Genomic DNA, 19,421 nt, shown 5'->3' with positions numbered 1-19,421 from the left:
TTTAGTTCAAGTTGACAGTTGACAACCACAGATTTATTTATTAAAGGACACATTTTTACAAACACATGTCTTATCTTCAGCGACTACTACAAAAAAAACAATTAACCAGAAAGTTAAACAATATTTTATTAGTTTTATTATTCCATCAGTGCTGTTAGAAAACAGTTTTTTAGGTTCCTCTTAACATGATGATTTGAAATCCTTGATCATCTGATGCTATTCGATGTCAACCAACCAGTGTAACATACACAGCCATTTAAAATATGTCAATCCTTAAGGCATCTCTGACACATCTCTTCATGTACATTATTACAAATTAAATATGTAGGCGTGTGATGAGTTAAATACAGAGCGTTGTCATAGGTAAGACTGGATTCACATGAGGGACTTTTGAGGAACTTTTGCCACATCATTTTCAATTATTTAAGAAAATGTGATACACAGCATCTGAAAAGAAGAAAAAAAATACAAGTATTTTAAAATAGGTTATAACTGAAGTAAGACACTATAATAGTTAGAAGAAATGGTGTCAGTCATAAGGGTTCCCATAAAATGTGATAAACATAGCCTACTTAATCACTAGAAAAATCTAAATAATCCATTAAAAATGAAAGTATTATGCAGTCTTTTAAAGCATATCTTCCTATATAGAACATAATGTGTTCTTTAAAATTGAGTCAAGAACCCATAGGGTAAATAGAGAACCCATTGAGCTTTTTTTCTAAGAGTCTTGCTATAAATGTAACAGAACTTACAAGAATCCCTTGCCACAGCCTAAGGGTCCAAAGTAAAGCTCTGAAGGCAGACACACTCCTTGTCTGCAAACTCCACTGAGACTTGCACAGCTCCAGGGAAATGATGCAGCCTCGCTCTCTTTGCCTTAGACAGAAATGAAATATTTTAGCACTGTATCCATGAGTTTTGCTGTTACCAAGTTTTTCCCAGTGTAAACTGTAAAGTTTTAGGTTCACACAATCACATAATGCGAATAAACAAAACTTACAGTGCAATGCAAATACAGCAAGGACAAGCAAGACAAGTATACTCTGAGGTTTCATGTTGGTTTCTTCGGCTGATGGCACTCCTGAGACGTTTGCTGGGTAATCTGGTCAGCCTGGGTCTTATTTTACAGAAGGAGGAGTAACTCATCTGAAACTGCTCCAATCAGACTTTAAGTTAAAAATTTAATTATGGAGCAGAATGAATAGACGTACTGTTCTTAATCTTATTTGGTGTAATCAGAAAATACCAAAATGCAAGAGGCATTCACACCATCACGTGTTTGAGGCTGCAGCAAATTATCCACATAAAAAAAAATCATCACCTGATCCGAAACACATGCTTATCCAGATGGCTTTAATTTTATGTGTCTTCATTTTGAGGATCCTGACATTTGCTGAGACCCTCTGCGTTTGACTCTTGCATATGCCAATATGTTTGGGGGTTTTTTGTGTTCACTTCTGTACACAACTCTAACTTTTATTCACACACATACACAGACAGAATTTTAGTTAGGAGGTGAAAAAGAAGAAAGAAAATAATGTGAAAGTTTGAAAAAGACAGATAGATGTTGTTGTGTTTTTTTACTCCTATAGTTATGGCCCTTGTATTAGTTGCTTTTTTACATGACTCTAGACTCATTTCTACAATAAATAATATTTAATTTCCAATAATGTCCAGTAAATTCCTTAACGTATTTAATTTTAAATGTATAGGCTCATGTTGCAAAATTGAAAAAAGTTACTTATGGCAAACAATACAGCACAGTTGTCTTGTGTAAATTTAGAGGGAGAAAATTCAGAAAAGTGTAACAAAATTAAACTAAAGTGAAATAATGTAAACTAGAATTACATATATATATATATATATATATATAGAGAGAGAGAGAGAGAGAGAGAGAGAGAGAGAGAGAGAGAGAGAGAGAGAGAGAGAGACTTTAGATGCAAAAGCCTCTAAGTACAGCATTTTTCAGATTCAGTTTAATCTGTGATGGGTGTTAGCAAAATAATACAATACTGGAACAACTAGAATGATATTCAAACCTTTGGATTTTCGCTTGCAAGTATTCTTTCAAAATCAAATACAGGTTTTTAGCCAGAAGATGGAACCAAAGTAGAATGAAGAATGGAGTAATGTAGGTGAAAATTCAGCTTTGCTTTAAAATACATTTAAATCATAAATTACATAATTTTTGTTTTAAATTACATTTTTTAATTGTTTTTAAAAATGTATACTATTTCACAAACGTAATGGTTTTTATTGCATTTCTGCTTAAATAAACACTGCCTTGGTGAGCAAAGATACCTTCAAAATCATTGAACAATAGTAAAAGTTTTAACGGTTAGGCCATACGTTATTGTTTTTTTTTTCCCCAAAAAATTTCCCTGACACAGTTTCCCAGTGTGTATTCAGTCATTTAGTTCACCTGGTGTCACCAATTATCTCATTAGATATCATTTAGTTCTGGTATAAGTACTCCCTGTTTTATTCAGTTCTTGGTCCTGTCTTGTCTGTAAAGTGGATGTATTCCTTTATACCCCATCTCCTGTGAATTACGGCATTAAAGGGATTCACTTTAAAATGATATCTTTTAACTTACCTCAAGGGCATCCAATATGTCTTTGTTTCTGCAGTGTATAGCTTCAATTTTGTCTGTCAGTCATATAATGCAGGTCTGTGGTCACCACCTCAAAGAGCATGCACAGAGAAGTCCAAATTAAACATGATTTAATGATGGTTTAATGACGGCTTCGGTCAAAACAATTATGTATGCTATAACTTGGACGTGGCTGTGGTTAGAGGTAAAAACAATATAAATACTGTTTGTTTCCATGATCCATCCCTGATAGCCCCTGATACATCACTTCAGTTCGTGGTGGAGGTCGACGTGTCAGAGGTGGGGGTGGGTGCAGTACTTTCCCAATGTTCTTTATAAAATAAATATCACATTTGTAATCGTGCTAATATTTGGAGAAAACCATGGCACTCTTTGTGAGATATTGATTAATTATATTAAATGATAAATATATTACTACACTCCAGACCCGCCACTGCTCCACAGACCAGTCTTACCATTGTTCCAAGGTCCATGGTGTTGCCCACTGCTCCACAGTTCAGGTCCACCGCCATGCCTTGATCCAGGGCCACTATACTGTATGTCATCAAGGTCCAGTAAAGTCTTTGTTTAGTCCACTTTGGATTGATCATTTCAATAAACTGCACATGGGTTCAAGTTCATCTCACCTCTCTTGGGTGAACTTGACCTTTAACCCAAAAATTGGGCATTGTTCTTGTCCGTCATCATTTCCACCCCCACTCATTCAATATCTTGTTTCAGTCCAAAAAAATGTATTATAGCAAAATTCGTCAATTCGTCGTTGTTTGAACAGTGCATTGCGGTTCAGATGAATGAAGTTAAGATAAATAAATATAATTTTCTCTGCAATGTGTCATGATCACACACACGGGAGAGAGAGAGATCCAAGTGCAGTTAAATTTATTGGGACAATCCGTACTCACAATCCATTCCAGGCAAAGGTTCAAAACACCAAAAGGGCAATCCAAAAACATAAACGCGAATGCGAAACAGCCAAAATCATGGCACAGAAGTGTGAGGACATTAAACAAGGACTCCGGGACAAACAATGAACTGACAAGGTATATATAAACGAGGTGACAAGAACTCAGTGACAGACAGGATCATCGGAAATGTAGTAAACCAAGTGTGAATGACAATTTGGGGGAAGAGGACCTATAGTGGACACCAGGGAACATAAACCAACACTGTGACACAATGTTGCCAGAGGCAGTAACGACTTTTTTTAACGTCAGTCTTTGCTTTTACTATCAAACTCTAAATAATTTACAAATTTATAAAGGAAACCTTGCAAAAATATGCAATAATGGTCTCTTAAGAGTTTTCTGTAGATGTCTTTTTACATCTTAACATCATGTTAAAACATAAAAAGTCATCTAAGGAAACTCTTAAGAGACCATTATGATTCAGGGTAGGCCTACTAGTTAGGAAAATCTCTTTTTGGACATATTTTTGGTCTTAAATCAAGAGACATGTAAATATATCATAAACATATCACATTTCATTAGTAATATGCTTGTACAACATTAATTTGGTCACAGTTCATTTATAAAAACCAAAATGTCATGACAACTGTTGAAGCATTCAGAAAAGTACAGAAAATAATTATGTTTTACATCTTTTTGGTGCACGTGAAACATGTACTCTTGATGCAACTCTTTGGCGCACTGCTCTAATATTTAACCCATAGATTAGTGGGTTAAAAATAGGTGGGACTATGACTAATTCTAAAGCCAAAAAATAACGCAGACTCTCTGGAATTTCATTTGAACCATATCTGCTATACATTATATCAAATAACACAGCAAAAGTGAAATTTATCAGTAATAAAATGTGTGGCAGACACGTTTGCCAGAATTTCCTTCTGTTTTCTAAAGATGCTTTACATGCAGAGATCAATTTAAAATAGGACACTATGATGATAACTACAAAGCTAATAAATATTACAGCGACAATATATCCATAGACGTTATTTACAAAAGAAGATGCACAAGACAGTTTTACAACTGACCAGTTGTCACAATATAATTTATCTACATGATAAGCACACAATGGATTCAAATTTGATAACAGAGTGCCAGTGAATACAGAAATAGTGGGAACAATACATGAAAACAGAATTAATTTCAGACAGGTGAATTTAGTTAATTTGGAATGATAGTCTAAAGGTTTGCATATGGCTACATATCTGTCATAAGACATCACTGTTAATATTGTAAACTCACACAGTAAAGAGCTGTAAATAACAAAGATCTGCAGAGCACACATGTGAGAGGAGATCACATATGAATCCGATATTAAATCGGACATCATTTTAGGGTAGAATCCCGAGGCTCCATAAACACCATTTATACACAGGTGAGACAAGAAAATGTACATCGGTTCATGAAGTGCTTTTTCCATAATGATGACCACAACAAGACAAATATTAATTGACAATATAAGCACATATAAAGCAAGGAAGCAAATAAAATACACATGTCTATATAATTTTGATTCTTTGGGCACCATGAGAGTCAGTATCACAGGATAAGACGTGTTATCCATCATGGTGTGCATGATTCCTTAAATGAAGCAAAATGGAAATGCAACACAACTTGTGAAGTTTAGATAAACTTTTAAAACAGTTTACATCTCATTAGGCTCCAGCATCCACTGTTGACTGAAGGAATGACAGTGAGTCTCACAAATAATCAGAATGTTGGGAGGATTGGTTGGTTTTTATTAGAATTTTATCATTAGGGATTTCTGTAAGAGATGTACTGAAATCTCTTGAGTTTAATTAGCTCATGGAGAAAAAAAAACATATAAAACACATTTGATTTGTTATAAATGAAAGCACAAATAAACCTTCTTAATTTATTTATTTATTTATTTTTTAAATGTTCAATAATTTGTTGTAACATTGTGGCATAACCCAGAGAAAAAAAATATGTTCTGAGAATACTGTGGGAACGTTGGTTTGAAATGTTCTAAAAATGTTAATATGTCCAGTTTGCACTGAAAACCCTAAACTAGGAAGGTTGTGCACTTTACATAATATATTTATATTTAGCTTACTTTTAATAATTGTGTTTTTTGACTTGAAATGTTTTTGACTTGAAATGTAATTATGTCTCAACCTAACAGTACAAAATCCTAAGGTGTTGTCTAAACACAAACCATTTATGTTAAGTAAAAAATTCTTACATCCAGACGGTGGCGTATAGTGCGAGCCAACTGCCATTTTGCCCGAACTTAATTTGATTATGTTCAATCTGCTTAAATATGTACAATTTAAGTTTACTTAATCCGTTTGTGTTTGCTTACATGATTGATTTGTGTTGCATTAACTGAAACTGGGCGGTGCATGTTAGCTAGTTCCCAGCATGCTTTGCATATGGTTGAATTAAGAGAGAGTACATGTTAAAATTAAGTTTTATTTTATTTGTTTTTAAGAAAATAAGAAAAGGCGAAGACTTGGTAGTGCGTAATTGTGTTTAATGTTAAAGGTCCCCTGACATGTTTTTTTTTTTATTATTATTTTATAATGTTTCCTGGGTTGCCCTTATAATGTTAGTATGTTTTTTTTTTTTAGATCAAAAATAGTCATAATTTAGAAATAAAAGGCATTTTTCCTAGCTTGATTTTCAGCCCATTCTCACCCCCAAGGCGTCACTTAACTGACGCCTTGGGAAGCATTTGGACATGCTTCAATATCTGACGCTTTAGGCGCCCTTTAGCGTCAGTTAGATGACGCCCTAGGATCGCGTGTACCCTACCCCCACCCCACACCTAAACCTAACCGCGTCCTCTAACTGACGCTTTCCTTTAGGGTCAGTTAGGTGACGCCGTAGGATCGGGGGACGCTAAAGGGCGCCTAAAACGTCAAATATTGAAGCATGGTCAAAGGTGACGCCTTGGGGTGATAATGCGTTGTGATTTTAGCCTTCCTAGCCTTTTTAGCCTTAGGTTTTTAGTCAGACCATTTCATTTTATGAATGTGAAACTTCCCCATCAGTATTAACAATTATATAAAGAATGCCTTATCTTTCTCAATCCCATGATCATTGAAGTGTATCATAATGTCAAATCCACTCAGCTGTAAATCAATGGTCAATTTTTTCTTAATTAAACGCTCCACATCAAGCCAAAATGTATACATGAAGGGTACTGTCTTTATAAAGTATCTTCTTATTAAACGGTCTGTACACTTACAAAGTTCTCATTGCTTCGTTTTGCATGTATTGACCTTTAAACTGAAAAAGGCACTTAAATACAAGGTATTTGACAACTTTCCAAAATTGACAAAAAAAATATAAATAAATAAAGTAAAAAATAAAAACGTTAGAAGAATAAAGAAAGGTGCAATAACTTTGCCTAGAGGCCTAGGTAATTAATCTTACATTAAAATCAAACAATATCATTTTTAGAATATGATGGATGATATCCTAAGTTGCATCATTGAATTCAGGTTGTATGCACAAATTCAATAAATGACATGACACACAAGTGAGAAGCTTTGCTTCGTTTACATTATTATAAACTGATCGATGATGTAACAGAGAAAACATCAAACATCATATCAAGGAAAATTAACTGAACCGAGCATGTTTCAGAGTAATTTGAACTATGAACACTTTAGTGTGCATTTTTCAGCACAGTAATATTACAAAAGCATGCATGCCTTAGTTGTTTACTATAAGGGTTCAATATTATATAAAGACTTTTATTTTTTGTTGAGATAAAAATACAGTAAACACAGAAAAAAATGTTATCTTGATATTTTCAAGAAATGTATGCATGATTTCAAGACTCTGTTGCGGATTTCTTTGAGTTTTAAGCCATAGATTACAGGATTAAAAAGAGACGGCACAATAATTATTTCTAAAGCCAAAAAATTACGCAGTTCGTCTGGGAAATCGGCTGAGCCATATCTGTTGTACATTGTGTCAAAAAGTATTGCAACACTGAAATTTACTAATGAAAGTACATGAGGCACACATGTCTGCCAAAATTTCTTTCTGCACTCTAATGATGCTTTACATGCAATGGCAAGCTTTATATAGGATACAATAATTACTGCAAAAATGCAACAATAAAATGAAATGCTAGTTAGTCCATAAACATTATTGGTGACTGTTGATTCACACGAGAGCTTTACCATTGACCAGTTGTCACAGTACAATTTATCAATGTGATTTTTACATAATACCAGTTTATTTGTTAGGAGCAGGGCAATGAGTGTTGAAATGAATGACACCGTCCAACAGAAAAAAAGTAACACGACACAAGAAAATGTGTTCATCGTAGAGTGATAGTTTAAAGGTCGACATATGGCCACATGTCTGTCATATGCCATCACTGCTAATGTTGAATATTCACATTTAACTGAACTGTATATAACAAAAGATTGAAGAGCACACATGTAAGAAGGAATTACATACGAATCCAGCATTAAATCATGTAGGAATTTAGGATAAAATCCAGTGGCTCCATATATTCCATTTAAACACAGATTACACAAAAAAATGTACATTGGTTCATGAAGAGCTCTCTCCAAAACAATAACCACACAAAGGCAAATGTTCAAAAACAATATTAGACAATAAAGAAAGAAAAAGCATGTAAAATATATATGTCTATATGATTTAGAGCCTGTTGGTTCCATCAGGGTGTAGGTTAGAAAATCAGTTATATTATCCATTATCTCTGTATGTTACCGCAAAATATAAATGTGTCCCTAAACAAAAATAATTGACATTTAATTATTTATAATCACATATATGTTGCAATTAAAAAGAACAATTATATCTCAAGCAACTTGATGTCTTTCATCCGGCCTAAATGTATAGCACAAAGCTGCTATAGTCAACTATTACCATGCCTGAGTGATCATCTTGCATGTTCACAACCATGAAGAGGCTCTGAAGGCAACGGACATGGTTATAAATACCCTTTTTCCCCACAGCAAATTCTATGTGAGACTCTCTGAGGGATTCATTTATAAATTGTTTGTCATAAAGATGGGATTTTCGATATAAATGAGTATTTTTAATTTCTTACTATATATAGTAAGAATAGTGAACAGTCCGAAAGTGTACACTGAAGATCTGTGTGCACTGCATGTGTCTGTCATTCAATCCATTTGTAGTTAATAAATTGAAAAAGAAACGGTGCATCCTTTAATTTAGTGATATTATTATTAGTAGTAGTGTTAGTAGTATATTTAATTTAAAATTGCATTTTATTCAGAGTTAATTATATAATATAATTAAAAATTATAATATAATTATGAATATAACTTTTATTTATAATAAATTTTTTTGGGGTTATCTAATTTTTTAACACAATCAGGATTGGGTCTGGTTTTCATCGTCCATGCTGAATTCTTTTCGCTGTGTGTGTTAGAACTGTTTTTACTGCCTGATCAATAGTTACTGGGAACCTGATACTACTAACAACAACGACAAAAACAGAACATATTGCATAATTGACCTTATGCACAGCTTCACTACTTCCTGAACTTAAACCAGCTCCTTGTTTCCTGTCTGCCATTATTGGAAAAACTTGATTAATTCAGGTGTGTCTGATTATTGTTGCCGTGACTACTGAGGTCAGGCACACCTGGATTAATCAATTTGGCAAATAATGGCAGACAGGAAACAAGGAGCTGGCTTAAGTTCAGGAAGTAGGGCAGATGTGCATAAGGTCAATTGTTGTTATTGAATGAAACATCTGGACATTTTACTTATTTAATTAACACATTAAAATGTCTTTACATTAAGAACCCGATCATGATGGAACAATGCACAGTACAAGCTCGGCGTTGAGCTTCTTGCGTCTGTTCAGTACGGAGCGTTTTGATTGGTGTATTAAAGGCTCATCGTCATTGGCTAAACAGAACATACTCCAAAAAAAAGATATTTAACCTGTCAGGAAAGTCTCTAAAAATATGAATTGTGCTGTGCATTTATGAATTTTGTTTTGTAAATGTTTACACAACAACAATATGCTTAAAACGGAGCGTTTTTTTTTCCTTTGAGTTTTGTGCATACGACACCATTGTCAAAACCATCCCGATTCACACGGATCAGAGAAAACGACTAAAAACCCTGTATTCTGCTGCCAGGCATTTAGATGGCGATGAAATACTATAGACTGAACATGTCATACACACATGCGTATTCACTTTCATAGATTCATGTTTTTGTTGTTTACACAGAGACCATTTTCAAAAACTTGCACTGTGTTCAGGCACCCAAAACGCTATTGTTGTTTAAATGAATGGCCAAAGCGCCTAAAAAGTTTTATGTTTTTAGTTGACAACGGTGTTGTGTAAAGTAAACACTGCCTAATATGTGCCAGTTTGTTCCCTTGATTAATTACGTATGTCATCTAATTTCGTTGAACCTTGTACAATGACAATAAAGAATTCAATTCCATTCAACTAATTATCATTATGGTAATCATCAGGATTACCATACCAACGGACACGATTTTCTTTGCACTGCACTCGGTCGAACCCGTTTCGGACCCATTCGCAAGAGGTCTGCGAATCTCCATAGGAAATGAATGACTTCCAGTCGTTTCGGAAACGTATCAGAGCTGATCTCAACTAACAGTGTGAAGGCGGCGTCAGAGCCGATCCTCCCTATACACACACTATGGAAGCTGCTGCGGTGGTGGAGTCTATGCAGGAGGAGCAGTGTCTGGCACTGCGACGCTCTTCAGCCAATTTCCACCTCTAGTCTGTTACCATCCTGATCACTGTACTAAATACTGATAAATCTACGCTAACTAGAAGCTATCCTAACTATACTATGCTACTAACTCATTAGGCAACACAAAATAATCTAAATAACTATATAAATGCTATGCTAAATAGATGCTAAAATAATCTATCCTGATAGTTTTTAATACTCGTAATTCCAACTCTTGAGTCAAAGTGGTTTTGACGAAACAAGATATATATACAAGATTTTTATACTGCCAAGGGCATGGTCACTGGAACCTGCTTACGTTAGCTCTCACGCTTACGTCACAAAGCACCGCAAACATCCAATAGGAAAATTCAACTGCAGTAGCCACCGTTCAAACTGAAGAGGGCAGCACTTAGACATTTTACACCATATATTGTACAATTAAAACACTCAAATGTCAAAAAAGTTACATGAATCAATGATCAGCAGCACTAATAAAGCCCCATTCTTACAGCTTGTTAAAGGGGTCATGAACTGGCTTTTTAAATTTTATTATATTGTTGTCTGAGGTCAATTTATGACGTTCGCTTGGTTTTTGCATTCAAAAACATCAAAATGAGTAAGTAATAGGCTATTTTGTACCCAAGTTGTGAGCCTTCCTAAAAAAAAACAATTGGTTTTTATGGGCGTGTCGCACTGAGGACTTGGAAATAAACGCCCACTGCTGCGAGTGGATAACAGTTTTGCATATTATAATGAGTTTAACTCACCCGTCGGTGTACGTGGGGGAAAACGTCCAATGTTGTCAAATGGCAACCGGATTCGCCCATACATGTTCGACCCAGAGTCCGTGTGTTGCACAATTCCTGTCAGATCATCAATATAGACGGCCCAGCACCGTTCTTTACTCTTAATCTATCTGCAAATCCAGTCTTGTTTACAAAACAATCCTCAGTGAAATGAAGCGAACAGACGACGATGTTTTACCCTCATCAGCTTATCCATGAAGTCCTATTGGAATCCAGAGGAAGATTATGCAGTCACTGTCTTCCACAACCAGGCACAACAAAATATTCTGTATTGCTCTGTTACTCCGGTCTGTCATCACGAGGTAGGCAATAGGCATACGTTAGGCTACTATGCGTGTAATGCGCGAATCGGTGGGCGGGGCTAAACCGGCCGTGTTGAAGTAGGTGTTGATCTTCTTCTGCGGGCCGGGGGTGGTGTTTTAACTCCTTCGACGTCATAGTTTCCCACTTTTAAAAACGAGACGTTTTCAGAGGCTGGTGTCAATAAAAGCTTTTATTGGACTAACAAGGACGTTTTCAGTTCTCAAACTTACAGGATATTCTTATAATGTGATGACCTCTTAGATGTCAAGCTCAAGGAAAATTTGATTTCTCAGTTCATCACCCCTTTAACTATAAAAAGTTAGTTTAGGGTTTAGTTACTGTAACTGTACCCTTTAACATGAATATTTGTAAGCTGCTGTTGCATCACTTGACATGCATCTCCTTTTCCCTCTTTCTTTTTCTGTTTTTAGCCCCCGATAGCTTTTTTGCTTTATCCATCTTTGAGTTTTAACAACAAGTGCTGCTGCTAACTCATCATTCACGGCGCTCCGCGTGTCAAAATAAATTCAATGATGGAATCTTATGAGAGCGCCAGCGCCTACTCTAGCCTGTTAATCCTCTAAAATTGATATAACTTTTTTTTAGATTTAACTTATATAAATTGTGCATTTTTTTACCATCACTTTGGCGCCCCCATGGTGCGGGCCCCATATAGTGCATACCCACTTTTTGCGCCAATCTCCATAAGCTTAGATGTTTTTAAAAAAAACGTGAGCCTTCAGCGATGAGGATGTTCCCGAGGAGAGATAGCTTACTAAATTCCCTTCTACCCGAGGTCTCCTCCCATAATACTGCTCACACAGCCCCTTCACTGTCAAATAACTCAAAGTCAAAAGAACCATGCAGGCAGAGTATGATATTACTCATTTAAGTGACCATCTGCGATCTCAAGTTTCGGGAAAAGACCAATTCAGACTTAGGCGGGCCTTGGCATGATTTATAAGTTCAAATAACTCATCGTGTGCAGGGCTTTGATGAGAGGAGCAGGAGATCTTTTTGATATCAGAACCAGATGTGAGTGATTGTGAAGAAAGCCGCATCCAATCACCTCAAGGACTGAATGTGTATGCACCACTCCAAGACAGATAACACACAGCTCATATCCATTGCTATTTTGAAAAGGTTTTTCTTTTCTTTCACAAAGCAAACACACAAGCAGCTTCCTGAGGACATAGATGCTCTTTTTATATGCTCAGGTGCAGTCATCGCACTGTGTTGGCAAATGATTGGCGTGACTACACACGTGCCTCAGACATAGGGTTCCAACAAGGGCGCGCCCCAATTGCGGCAGCAACTGACACAACGTTGAGTTCCTTTAAAAATAATTTAAGTAATGAACCTTATATATTCAGTTTGCTTTGTCTGCTTGGCTCAATCTGCACAACTCAATCATCAGACAAACCACCATCTTTTTAAGCCATACTGGTTTAAGGCCAGGGATACTTTCACAAACATAGCAAGTTGTTTGTCTCACAGCATTAGACACTGTTCACCAAGTATCAAAGCTGGCCTGAGAGGAGAATAGAGTGACCCAGAGGTCATTAATATCATGAGTTTGATAATTGTTCCCCTTGGGCCATAAGTTCTCTGACTGGTCATGTGAGAGCCATGATAGACAAACCACAGTCCTTGTCATGACAGTCAGGCCACAATCTCTGACCATCCTCATAAGTTTTAGAAAATGTTGCTAATATTTTGCTAATTTTGTATTTAAGCGAGACATGTGGTTTTTATTTCCTTTACGTTTACTTCACATTTCTGTAACCCTGTATAATACAAGAAATTATTTATAAAAAAAATAATTAATTAAATCATCTATTAAAACCTGGAGGCATAAATCTAATAAAGTTGAGGAAGAAACCATTGAGAGTAATAAAGTTGATCCTGCTGCTAGCTCATGGACAGCTAATCCCGATTCGGAAGGGAATTATTCAGATTTCACTTGGCACATCTAGAAGACATACAGGTTGCTCACATGTTTGAGCTTTTAACAGTCTTCAATTTTCTCTGTTGAAATCAATGGAGTTGCTGTGTCCATTTCTTTTACTGTCTATGGTCGCTATGGGGGAAGCCATTTTATTTTCTCTGCAAGCCTGCTTAGACGAGAAGCAACATAAATATGTGTAAAAGTTAACAAACATCATAGAAGATTAAGAGACATTTATGTGTTTTATTTTTTGGATTTGGTTATGTTTTTTGCTCTACGCTGGAACAACGTCATTTCAGCGGGATGATCCAAGATGGCAAGCCTTCCCAGCAAGATGTTCATTGATGTGAGATTTCAAACCGTTTCAAACCAACAACTGAGGAGTTTGGTAGGAAAGATCTGATTGCTGCTAGTTTTTGTTATAAACTGAACTGAGCTTTGTTTTTGAGTGACTGCCCAAAGAGTAGTTCTATTTCATAGTTCTATTATTTTATTACAATGTCAATAGTCAAAAAAATCAAGTCAAGTAACAATTATTTATGTAATGCCTAACAAAACACAGATTGTTTCAAAACTGCTTCCAGAACAGGAAAATAACGATCATGCAAACTTCGTCAAATATGAGACAAATTCAAAATAAAAGCAGCTCTACAGAAGTCAAGTGTCATTATTCAGCTCAAGTCAGTTTCAATCAGTTCAATGACAGACTTTGTAAAATAAGTGATTTTTTTTAAAAAAGCAATTAAGTTGAATCATGAAGTAAAACAGTGGTGTCATCATCCATCTTATAGTAATTCAGTTCAAGTTTTTGTTCTCATCCAATAGTGTGAGTGCAGTCAAATTGATATTACTGAATATTAAGTGTCTTTTAAACCCCAACTAAGCAAGCCAAAGGTGACAGTTGCAAGAAACCCAAATTCCATCAAATAACAGAAATTGAGAAAAAAAAGAGAAACCGACTAAAGAGTTTAGTCGGGTGGCCTTTTGTCCAGTGACCAACTCAATATGTAGATGAAACATAGATGAGATTTCCTTTAAGCCTCCTGAGCAATAAAGGAGCAACCTCTTTGTAGAAGTTAATTTTCCTTTAAGTCTATATATATATATATATATATATCCAAAAGTACTGAACTTATCAAAACACATGAATTTTATCACACATTTGAAATCACAGGCCCTGGTGGTAAGAAGTGAGGTCATGAATCCAGCTGAATGAAAACTGATGCTCTTCTGGCAGAGTGGCAGACACAGTCAGGCAGAGCATATGGTAGCGGCATATGTTACGGCTCATTAGGTTTAATTACAGTATATTAAAAAAATCATTGCTGTGATATTTTCTCACACTGTTGGCTTTTCAAAAACCTTTGTGAACAGAAGAAGCCATTCATTCATCAACAAAAAGCTTTAATTAAGTCTACCATAATAACATCAAGCTCTTTGATGTAGTTGGGGAGTTCCTTTTCTCATGTCAAGTTATGATGTAAAGTCAATCATTTATGTAATCCTAACACAAATGTTTGGAATTTGGTTATTAATTTGATAAGCAGGAGTTTGTAACGTGAATAATCATATTAAAAATAAGATAATTGTTGGTTAATACCTAAATCTTGGAATAGCTTAAAAAGAAAAATATTTTTTTTAAATTATGAAATATTATCAAAGACTTACAGCTGAAATTAGGAAACAAGGCTAAAAGAGGATTCCAATAGTTATTACAGAAATGTTAAATGTGTGTAATACAGAAGAAAATGACTTAATGCCTGATTAAAATGGCCAGCAACAGTTGCTCACAAACATCTGTGGTCATGTTTAATGCCTTTGAGAAAACGAAGACGAATTTGAAACTAGATAAACATGTTAATAAGGGGTCATTATTTCTCAAAACACACAAATTCCCAGGGAGGCAATTTAAAGAACCCACTGATGAGTCTGAAGTACAAGGTCAACAAACTGAGCCCAATGGACAGTGCAAAGAAACTAATATAACACTGTAAGGTGATAATGACTTCCCCAAAGAGGGTCAGTTATTGTAATACTATGCAAATAATGCATGCAAACACTGATGCAATCAAAACAACATTATTTTTCACATTAGTTCATAATTAGATCTATAGCATGCATTAGTAGACTTTTCGATTCATGTTCATTTTAACATGGGCCTGCAAGGTTACAAGAATGTTATGCATGCACCATGAGTCATGACATGTGAGTGGACAAACAAATTTGAATGTTGTGGTGCTTCCTAAATAATACAAGATATTCCAGGTGTACCCGATTATCTTTACATCATGTTTTAGAAAATGTGTCATTCCTCAAGCATCATCGTCCACCTAAAGTAAGGCAAATCAGTAATATTGTAAGCAAGCCAAAAGCTAAGGCAACAGTGGCAAGGAACCAAAACTCCATCAGGTGACAGAATAGAGAAAAAAAACCTTGGGAGAAACCTGGCTCAGATCATGGGAGCCAGTTCTCCTCTGGCCAACGAATGAACAGTGTATGATTATGATTCAGTCAGATTGGATCAGAACATTCACAATAATTATCCAGTTCCATCTGGTTGGTCAGAGTCGTCACGCCAGTATGGAGACGAGTTTGTTGAGGTGTCCATGAGACCTTCACAGGCCTGATGAGGCTGGCACTTCAGGGATGCGTTGTGGTCGTGTCCAGGCACAGGTTCACTGTCTGATCTGGATATGGCCTAGCCTGGCTCCGCCCTCTTACGTAATTCCACTCAATTTTCATTTTCCTTCAGTACTATGTCTGGGATTATGGTGAATTATTTGGTTTTCTCCGGTAATTTTTTTAAATCAGCGAACAGAGAGAGTGGCTGAGAACGATAATGTTGATGTCATGTGCTAGTTTGAGTCCACTGTGTTATATCAAGGGCAGGGTCAATGCGGCTAGGAGATTTAAGCGCATTTCATGCCGCAAGACCCAACACTCTGGATGAGCTTAAAGCCGCTATCGGAGCGTCCTGGGCCTCCATAACACCTCAGCAGTGCCACAGGCTGATTGCCTCCATGCCACGCCGCATTGAAGCAGTCATTTCTGCAAAAAGGATTCCAAGTATTGAGTGCATAACTGAACACAATGATTTGAAGGTTGACTTTTTTTGTATTAAAAACACTTCTTTTATTGGTCGGATGAAATATGCTAATTTTTGGGGATAGGAATTTTGGGTTTTCATGAGCTGTATGCCAAAATCTTCAGTAGCGTATTAAAACAATAAAAGACCTGAAATGTTTCAGTTGGTGTGCAATGAATCAAAAATATAAGTTTAATTTTTATTATTACATTATGTAAAATAATGAACTTTATCACAATATGCTAATATTAGGCTATATAATATAATAGGCTATATTTTTATTTTAATGCCATGATTTAGCAGTTATACCAAACTCTAATCTGTATAAACACATATTTGTACCATTGACTTGTATGCTTAGTATTAATTCAATCATCCACAAGAGATTAGGCTATTTACATAATCATAATGAAAAGATCATGTGATCTGAATACACTGGACAATTTTTTGGTTAAACATAGCCTAAATATAAACAGAAAAGGCTAGGAGGAGAGTCATTTCCTTTATATTTGTGCCATGGCTCTTCATTCACCTGTTATCCAGCTGACCTGAAAAACATTTATGATGTTTTTTTTTTTTCTGTCTCTGATATGTAGCCTACAGTAGCCATATACAAGGAGAGCATGTCCAACTGCTTATAACTTGTGTTCTTTAGCCTACACAACTACTTGGAGAGAATGTAATATAGCCTACCTTTTTTTTTTTACTACAGTGTGCTGAACAATTTAAAAAAGATGAAAAACTCATCGATTATGTCTTCAGTCGTACTGGAGGTCCTTTACAGAATGGATGATCTTAAATACCTTTACATCATTGTCTTTTCTATGTTGTACATGTTTGTACTTGTTGCTAACACCACTGTGATTTTGATCATAATTATTGAGCGAGCGCTTCACAAACCTATGTATGTCTTTTTATGCAACTTGGCTGTAAATGGCGTCTATGGTAGTACGGCTTTGCTTCCAGCCTTGATGGGTACTTTAATGTCTCCATCTCATGAGGTATCTTTGGCATCTTGTCAGGCTCAAACCTATTTCCTGCACACATATGCTATCATAGAATTCACCATTCTTTCAGTGATGTGCTATGATCGCTATGTGGCCATATGCTATCCGCTACAGTATCACAGTATCATGACAATAACTAAGGTGTATAAACTAATGGCTTTCTCATGGGGTTATCCTTTAGTGGCATTCGCTTTGTTTTTCATTCTGACTCTGCGGTTGACAATCTGTAGAAACATAATTGAGCGAGTGTACTGTTCCAACTATTCTCTTGTCAAACTGTCCTGTGATGACACAAATGTTGTGAATGCTATTGGATTGTTTTCTGTTGTTGCATATACTTTTCCTCAGCTTGCAATGACCCTCTACTCATATGGACATATTCTTAGAATATGCTTTACTGCCACTAAAAAATCTAAAATAAAAGCACTGAAGACCTGCATGCCACACTTATTTGCAATATTGAACTATAGTGTGGGCTGTTTTTGTGAAATTGTACTAAGTCGCTTTGACACAAGTTATCTTTCCTTTGAAGCAAAAACAGTTATGTCACTTTATTTCTTAATATTTCCTCCTATTGTGAATCCAGTCATTTATGGGCTGAGTGTTCAGGCTCTTAGAGACAACATGTTTAGACTTTTTAGGTCTAGGAATAAATTATTGCCTTTGGCTGTAAAATAGGATCTTTGTTATTTTCTAGATGAGAAATGTGTATGTTATCAAAAAAATGTATCATCAAATAACAGCTGACATTCTCAACATTTGTAAGCATTATCTGAATCATGTTTGAGTCACATGCAAGACAATGTGTTGCCCTCTGAAAAGCTGAAGTGCAAAAAAGTGTAATGAACACAATGATTGTCACCATTTAAAACCCTTTCACACGTAAGTTTAAAATATTCTAACTGACCCCCCAGCGTGAGTTTTTCAAGGCGACCGTTATTTAGAACTTGCCACTTTAATGTTTCCATGGTGACGCGTCATTGCTTGTCACGTGACACAGCACAACCAGAACAGAGCGCGGAATGAATGATGATCTGCTTTTATGTCATTTTTCCTTTTTTATTAAAAATATTCAAAAATGTATTAGCTATATCATGAAACACTGATATTCCGATTGTCAAATATGTGCAAGTGGATGGGTTTTGTTGTTTAGACATCTTTATAACGATCGCGTTAGTTGAGCTGTATGCACAACGGGCGGCGCCATTTTAGTTTCGTTTTCAGTTCAGAGAATCGGATCTGTTGGATTTATAACGTCAATTCATCCACTTCTCACGAAATACATGATAGTAAGTGGCTGGTGAACTGGGAGAAGAATAGGATCAAATGTTAAGCTACTTACACAATGTGTATCTGATATGAATAAAACGTGTCGTTATTATAATTGAAAGGATTATTATTGCCGCTTCCATAGACATCTGTGTGCATTTTACAAACTCAAAATCATTGTTTTGCTAGTAGTACATATGTGTATTTAAATGTCTGAAACCTAAAATAAACATTATGTGGTTGAAAACACTCAATAGTTGTGATATATGACAGCACTGAGTGCGTCTGTCTCTGGCTGAGCGCCAGCCAACGCGCGAGAGCAAGTTTGAATTTAGCAGTTGCTGACGTGTGCACTGAACGTTCTAATCACACCGGTGTGATCGTACGCTCCAGGGACCAGCCAAGACTGATCACACCGGTGTGATCGTACGCGTGAAAGGGTTAAGCAAACAAGCAATTCTTAAATGTTCTGTTACTCTTTTTACTGAGAAATGTGGAAGTTCATGGGTATGAGTTAGTGTTCAAAAACATTAAAAATGGAGCAAAACACATTATAGGTCTTATCTCATGCACAAATTTCAAAATAATTATTTTTCACATTTAACCATAGCCTACTGAAATATATTTGATTTCTAATTTCTAAGGTCTCTAAATTATCAATATTATCAAAATCTGTTGTACACAATACATGACTTATGTTGCCTGATTGATACTATACAAGG

General features: G+C 35.8%; 4 protein-coding genes across 4 annotated transcripts; 1 reads left to right on the top strand and 3 right to left on the bottom strand.

The window, feature by feature from the left end:
- Nucleotides 1-108: 108 nt before the first annotated feature.
- Nucleotides 109-1,086, bottom strand: defbl1 (defensin, beta-like 1). The gene is made up of 3 exons (XM_089123955.1): nt 1,004-1,086; nt 756-879; nt 109-447 (listed from the first exon to the last, which is right to left on the bottom strand). Exons 1-3 carry the CDS (start codon nt 1,056-1,058, stop codon nt 420-422), a joined length of 207 nt encoding a protein of 68 aa, XP_088980081.1. The 5' UTR covers nt 1,059-1,086; the 3' UTR covers nt 109-419.
- A 63-nt stretch (nt 1,087-1,149) lies between these two features.
- On the bottom strand, nt 1,150-5,143 carry LOC120490892 (olfactory receptor 52D1-like). The gene is made up of 2 exons (XM_089123954.1): nt 4,250-5,143; nt 1,150-1,476 (listed from the first exon to the last, which is right to left on the bottom strand). Exons 1-2 carry the CDS (start codon nt 5,141-5,143, stop codon nt 1,363-1,365), a joined length of 1,008 nt encoding a protein of 335 aa, XP_088980080.1. The 3' UTR covers nt 1,150-1,362.
- A 2,206-nt stretch (nt 5,144-7,349) lies between these two features.
- LOC120490866 (olfactory receptor 5M3-like) lies at nt 7,350-8,282 on the bottom strand. Its single transcript, XM_039688363.2, has one exon. It carries the CDS (start codon nt 8,280-8,282, stop codon nt 7,350-7,352), a length of 933 nt encoding a protein of 310 aa, XP_039544297.1.
- Nucleotides 8,283-17,157: 8,875 nt separating this feature from the next.
- Nucleotides 17,158-18,108, top strand: LOC120490591 (olfactory receptor 52Z1-like). Its single transcript, XM_039687890.2, has one exon. The coding sequence runs from the start codon at nt 17,158-17,160 to the stop codon at nt 18,106-18,108; it is 951 nt and encodes a 316-aa protein (XP_039543824.2).
- The last annotated feature ends 1,313 nt before the right edge of the window (nt 18,109-19,421 follow it).

Source organism: Pimephales promelas, chromosome 19 (assembly GCF_988280905.1).
Source record: "Pimephales promelas chromosome 19, fPimPro1.hap1.1, whole genome shotgun sequence".
Lineage (NCBI taxonomy): Eukaryota > Metazoa > Chordata > Actinopteri > Cypriniformes > Leuciscidae > Pimephales > Pimephales promelas.
This window is presented reverse-complemented; position numbering and strand designations above follow the sequence as displayed.

Coding starts and splice junctions, on each gene's coding strand:
- defbl1 (XM_089123955.1), bottom strand. CDS start 1,058: ATGAAACCTCAGAGTATACTTGTCTTGCTTGTCCTTGCTGTATTTGCA. Junction 880..1,003: donor TGCTGTATTTGCATTGCACT/GTAAGTTTTGTT, acceptor TTTCTGTCTAAG/GCAAAGAGAGCGAGGCTGCA. Junction 448..755: donor GGCTGTGGCAAGGGATTCTT/GTAAGTTCTGTT, acceptor TCTTCTTTTCAG/ATGCTGTGTATCACATTTTC.
- LOC120490892 (XM_089123954.1), bottom strand. CDS start 5,143: ATGGATAACACGTCTTATCCTGTGATACTGACTCTCATGGTGCCCAAA. Junction 1,477..4,249: donor GAGCAGTGCGCCAAAGAGTT/GCATCAAGAGTA, acceptor TGTGAATAAAAG/TTAGAGTTGTGTACAGAAGT.
- LOC120490866 (XM_039688363.2), bottom strand. CDS start 8,282: ATGGATAATATAACTGATTTTCTAACCTACACCCTGATGGAACCAACA.
- LOC120490591 (XM_039687890.2), top strand. CDS start 17,158: ATGAAAAACTCATCGATTATGTCTTCAGTCGTACTGGAGGTCCTTTAC.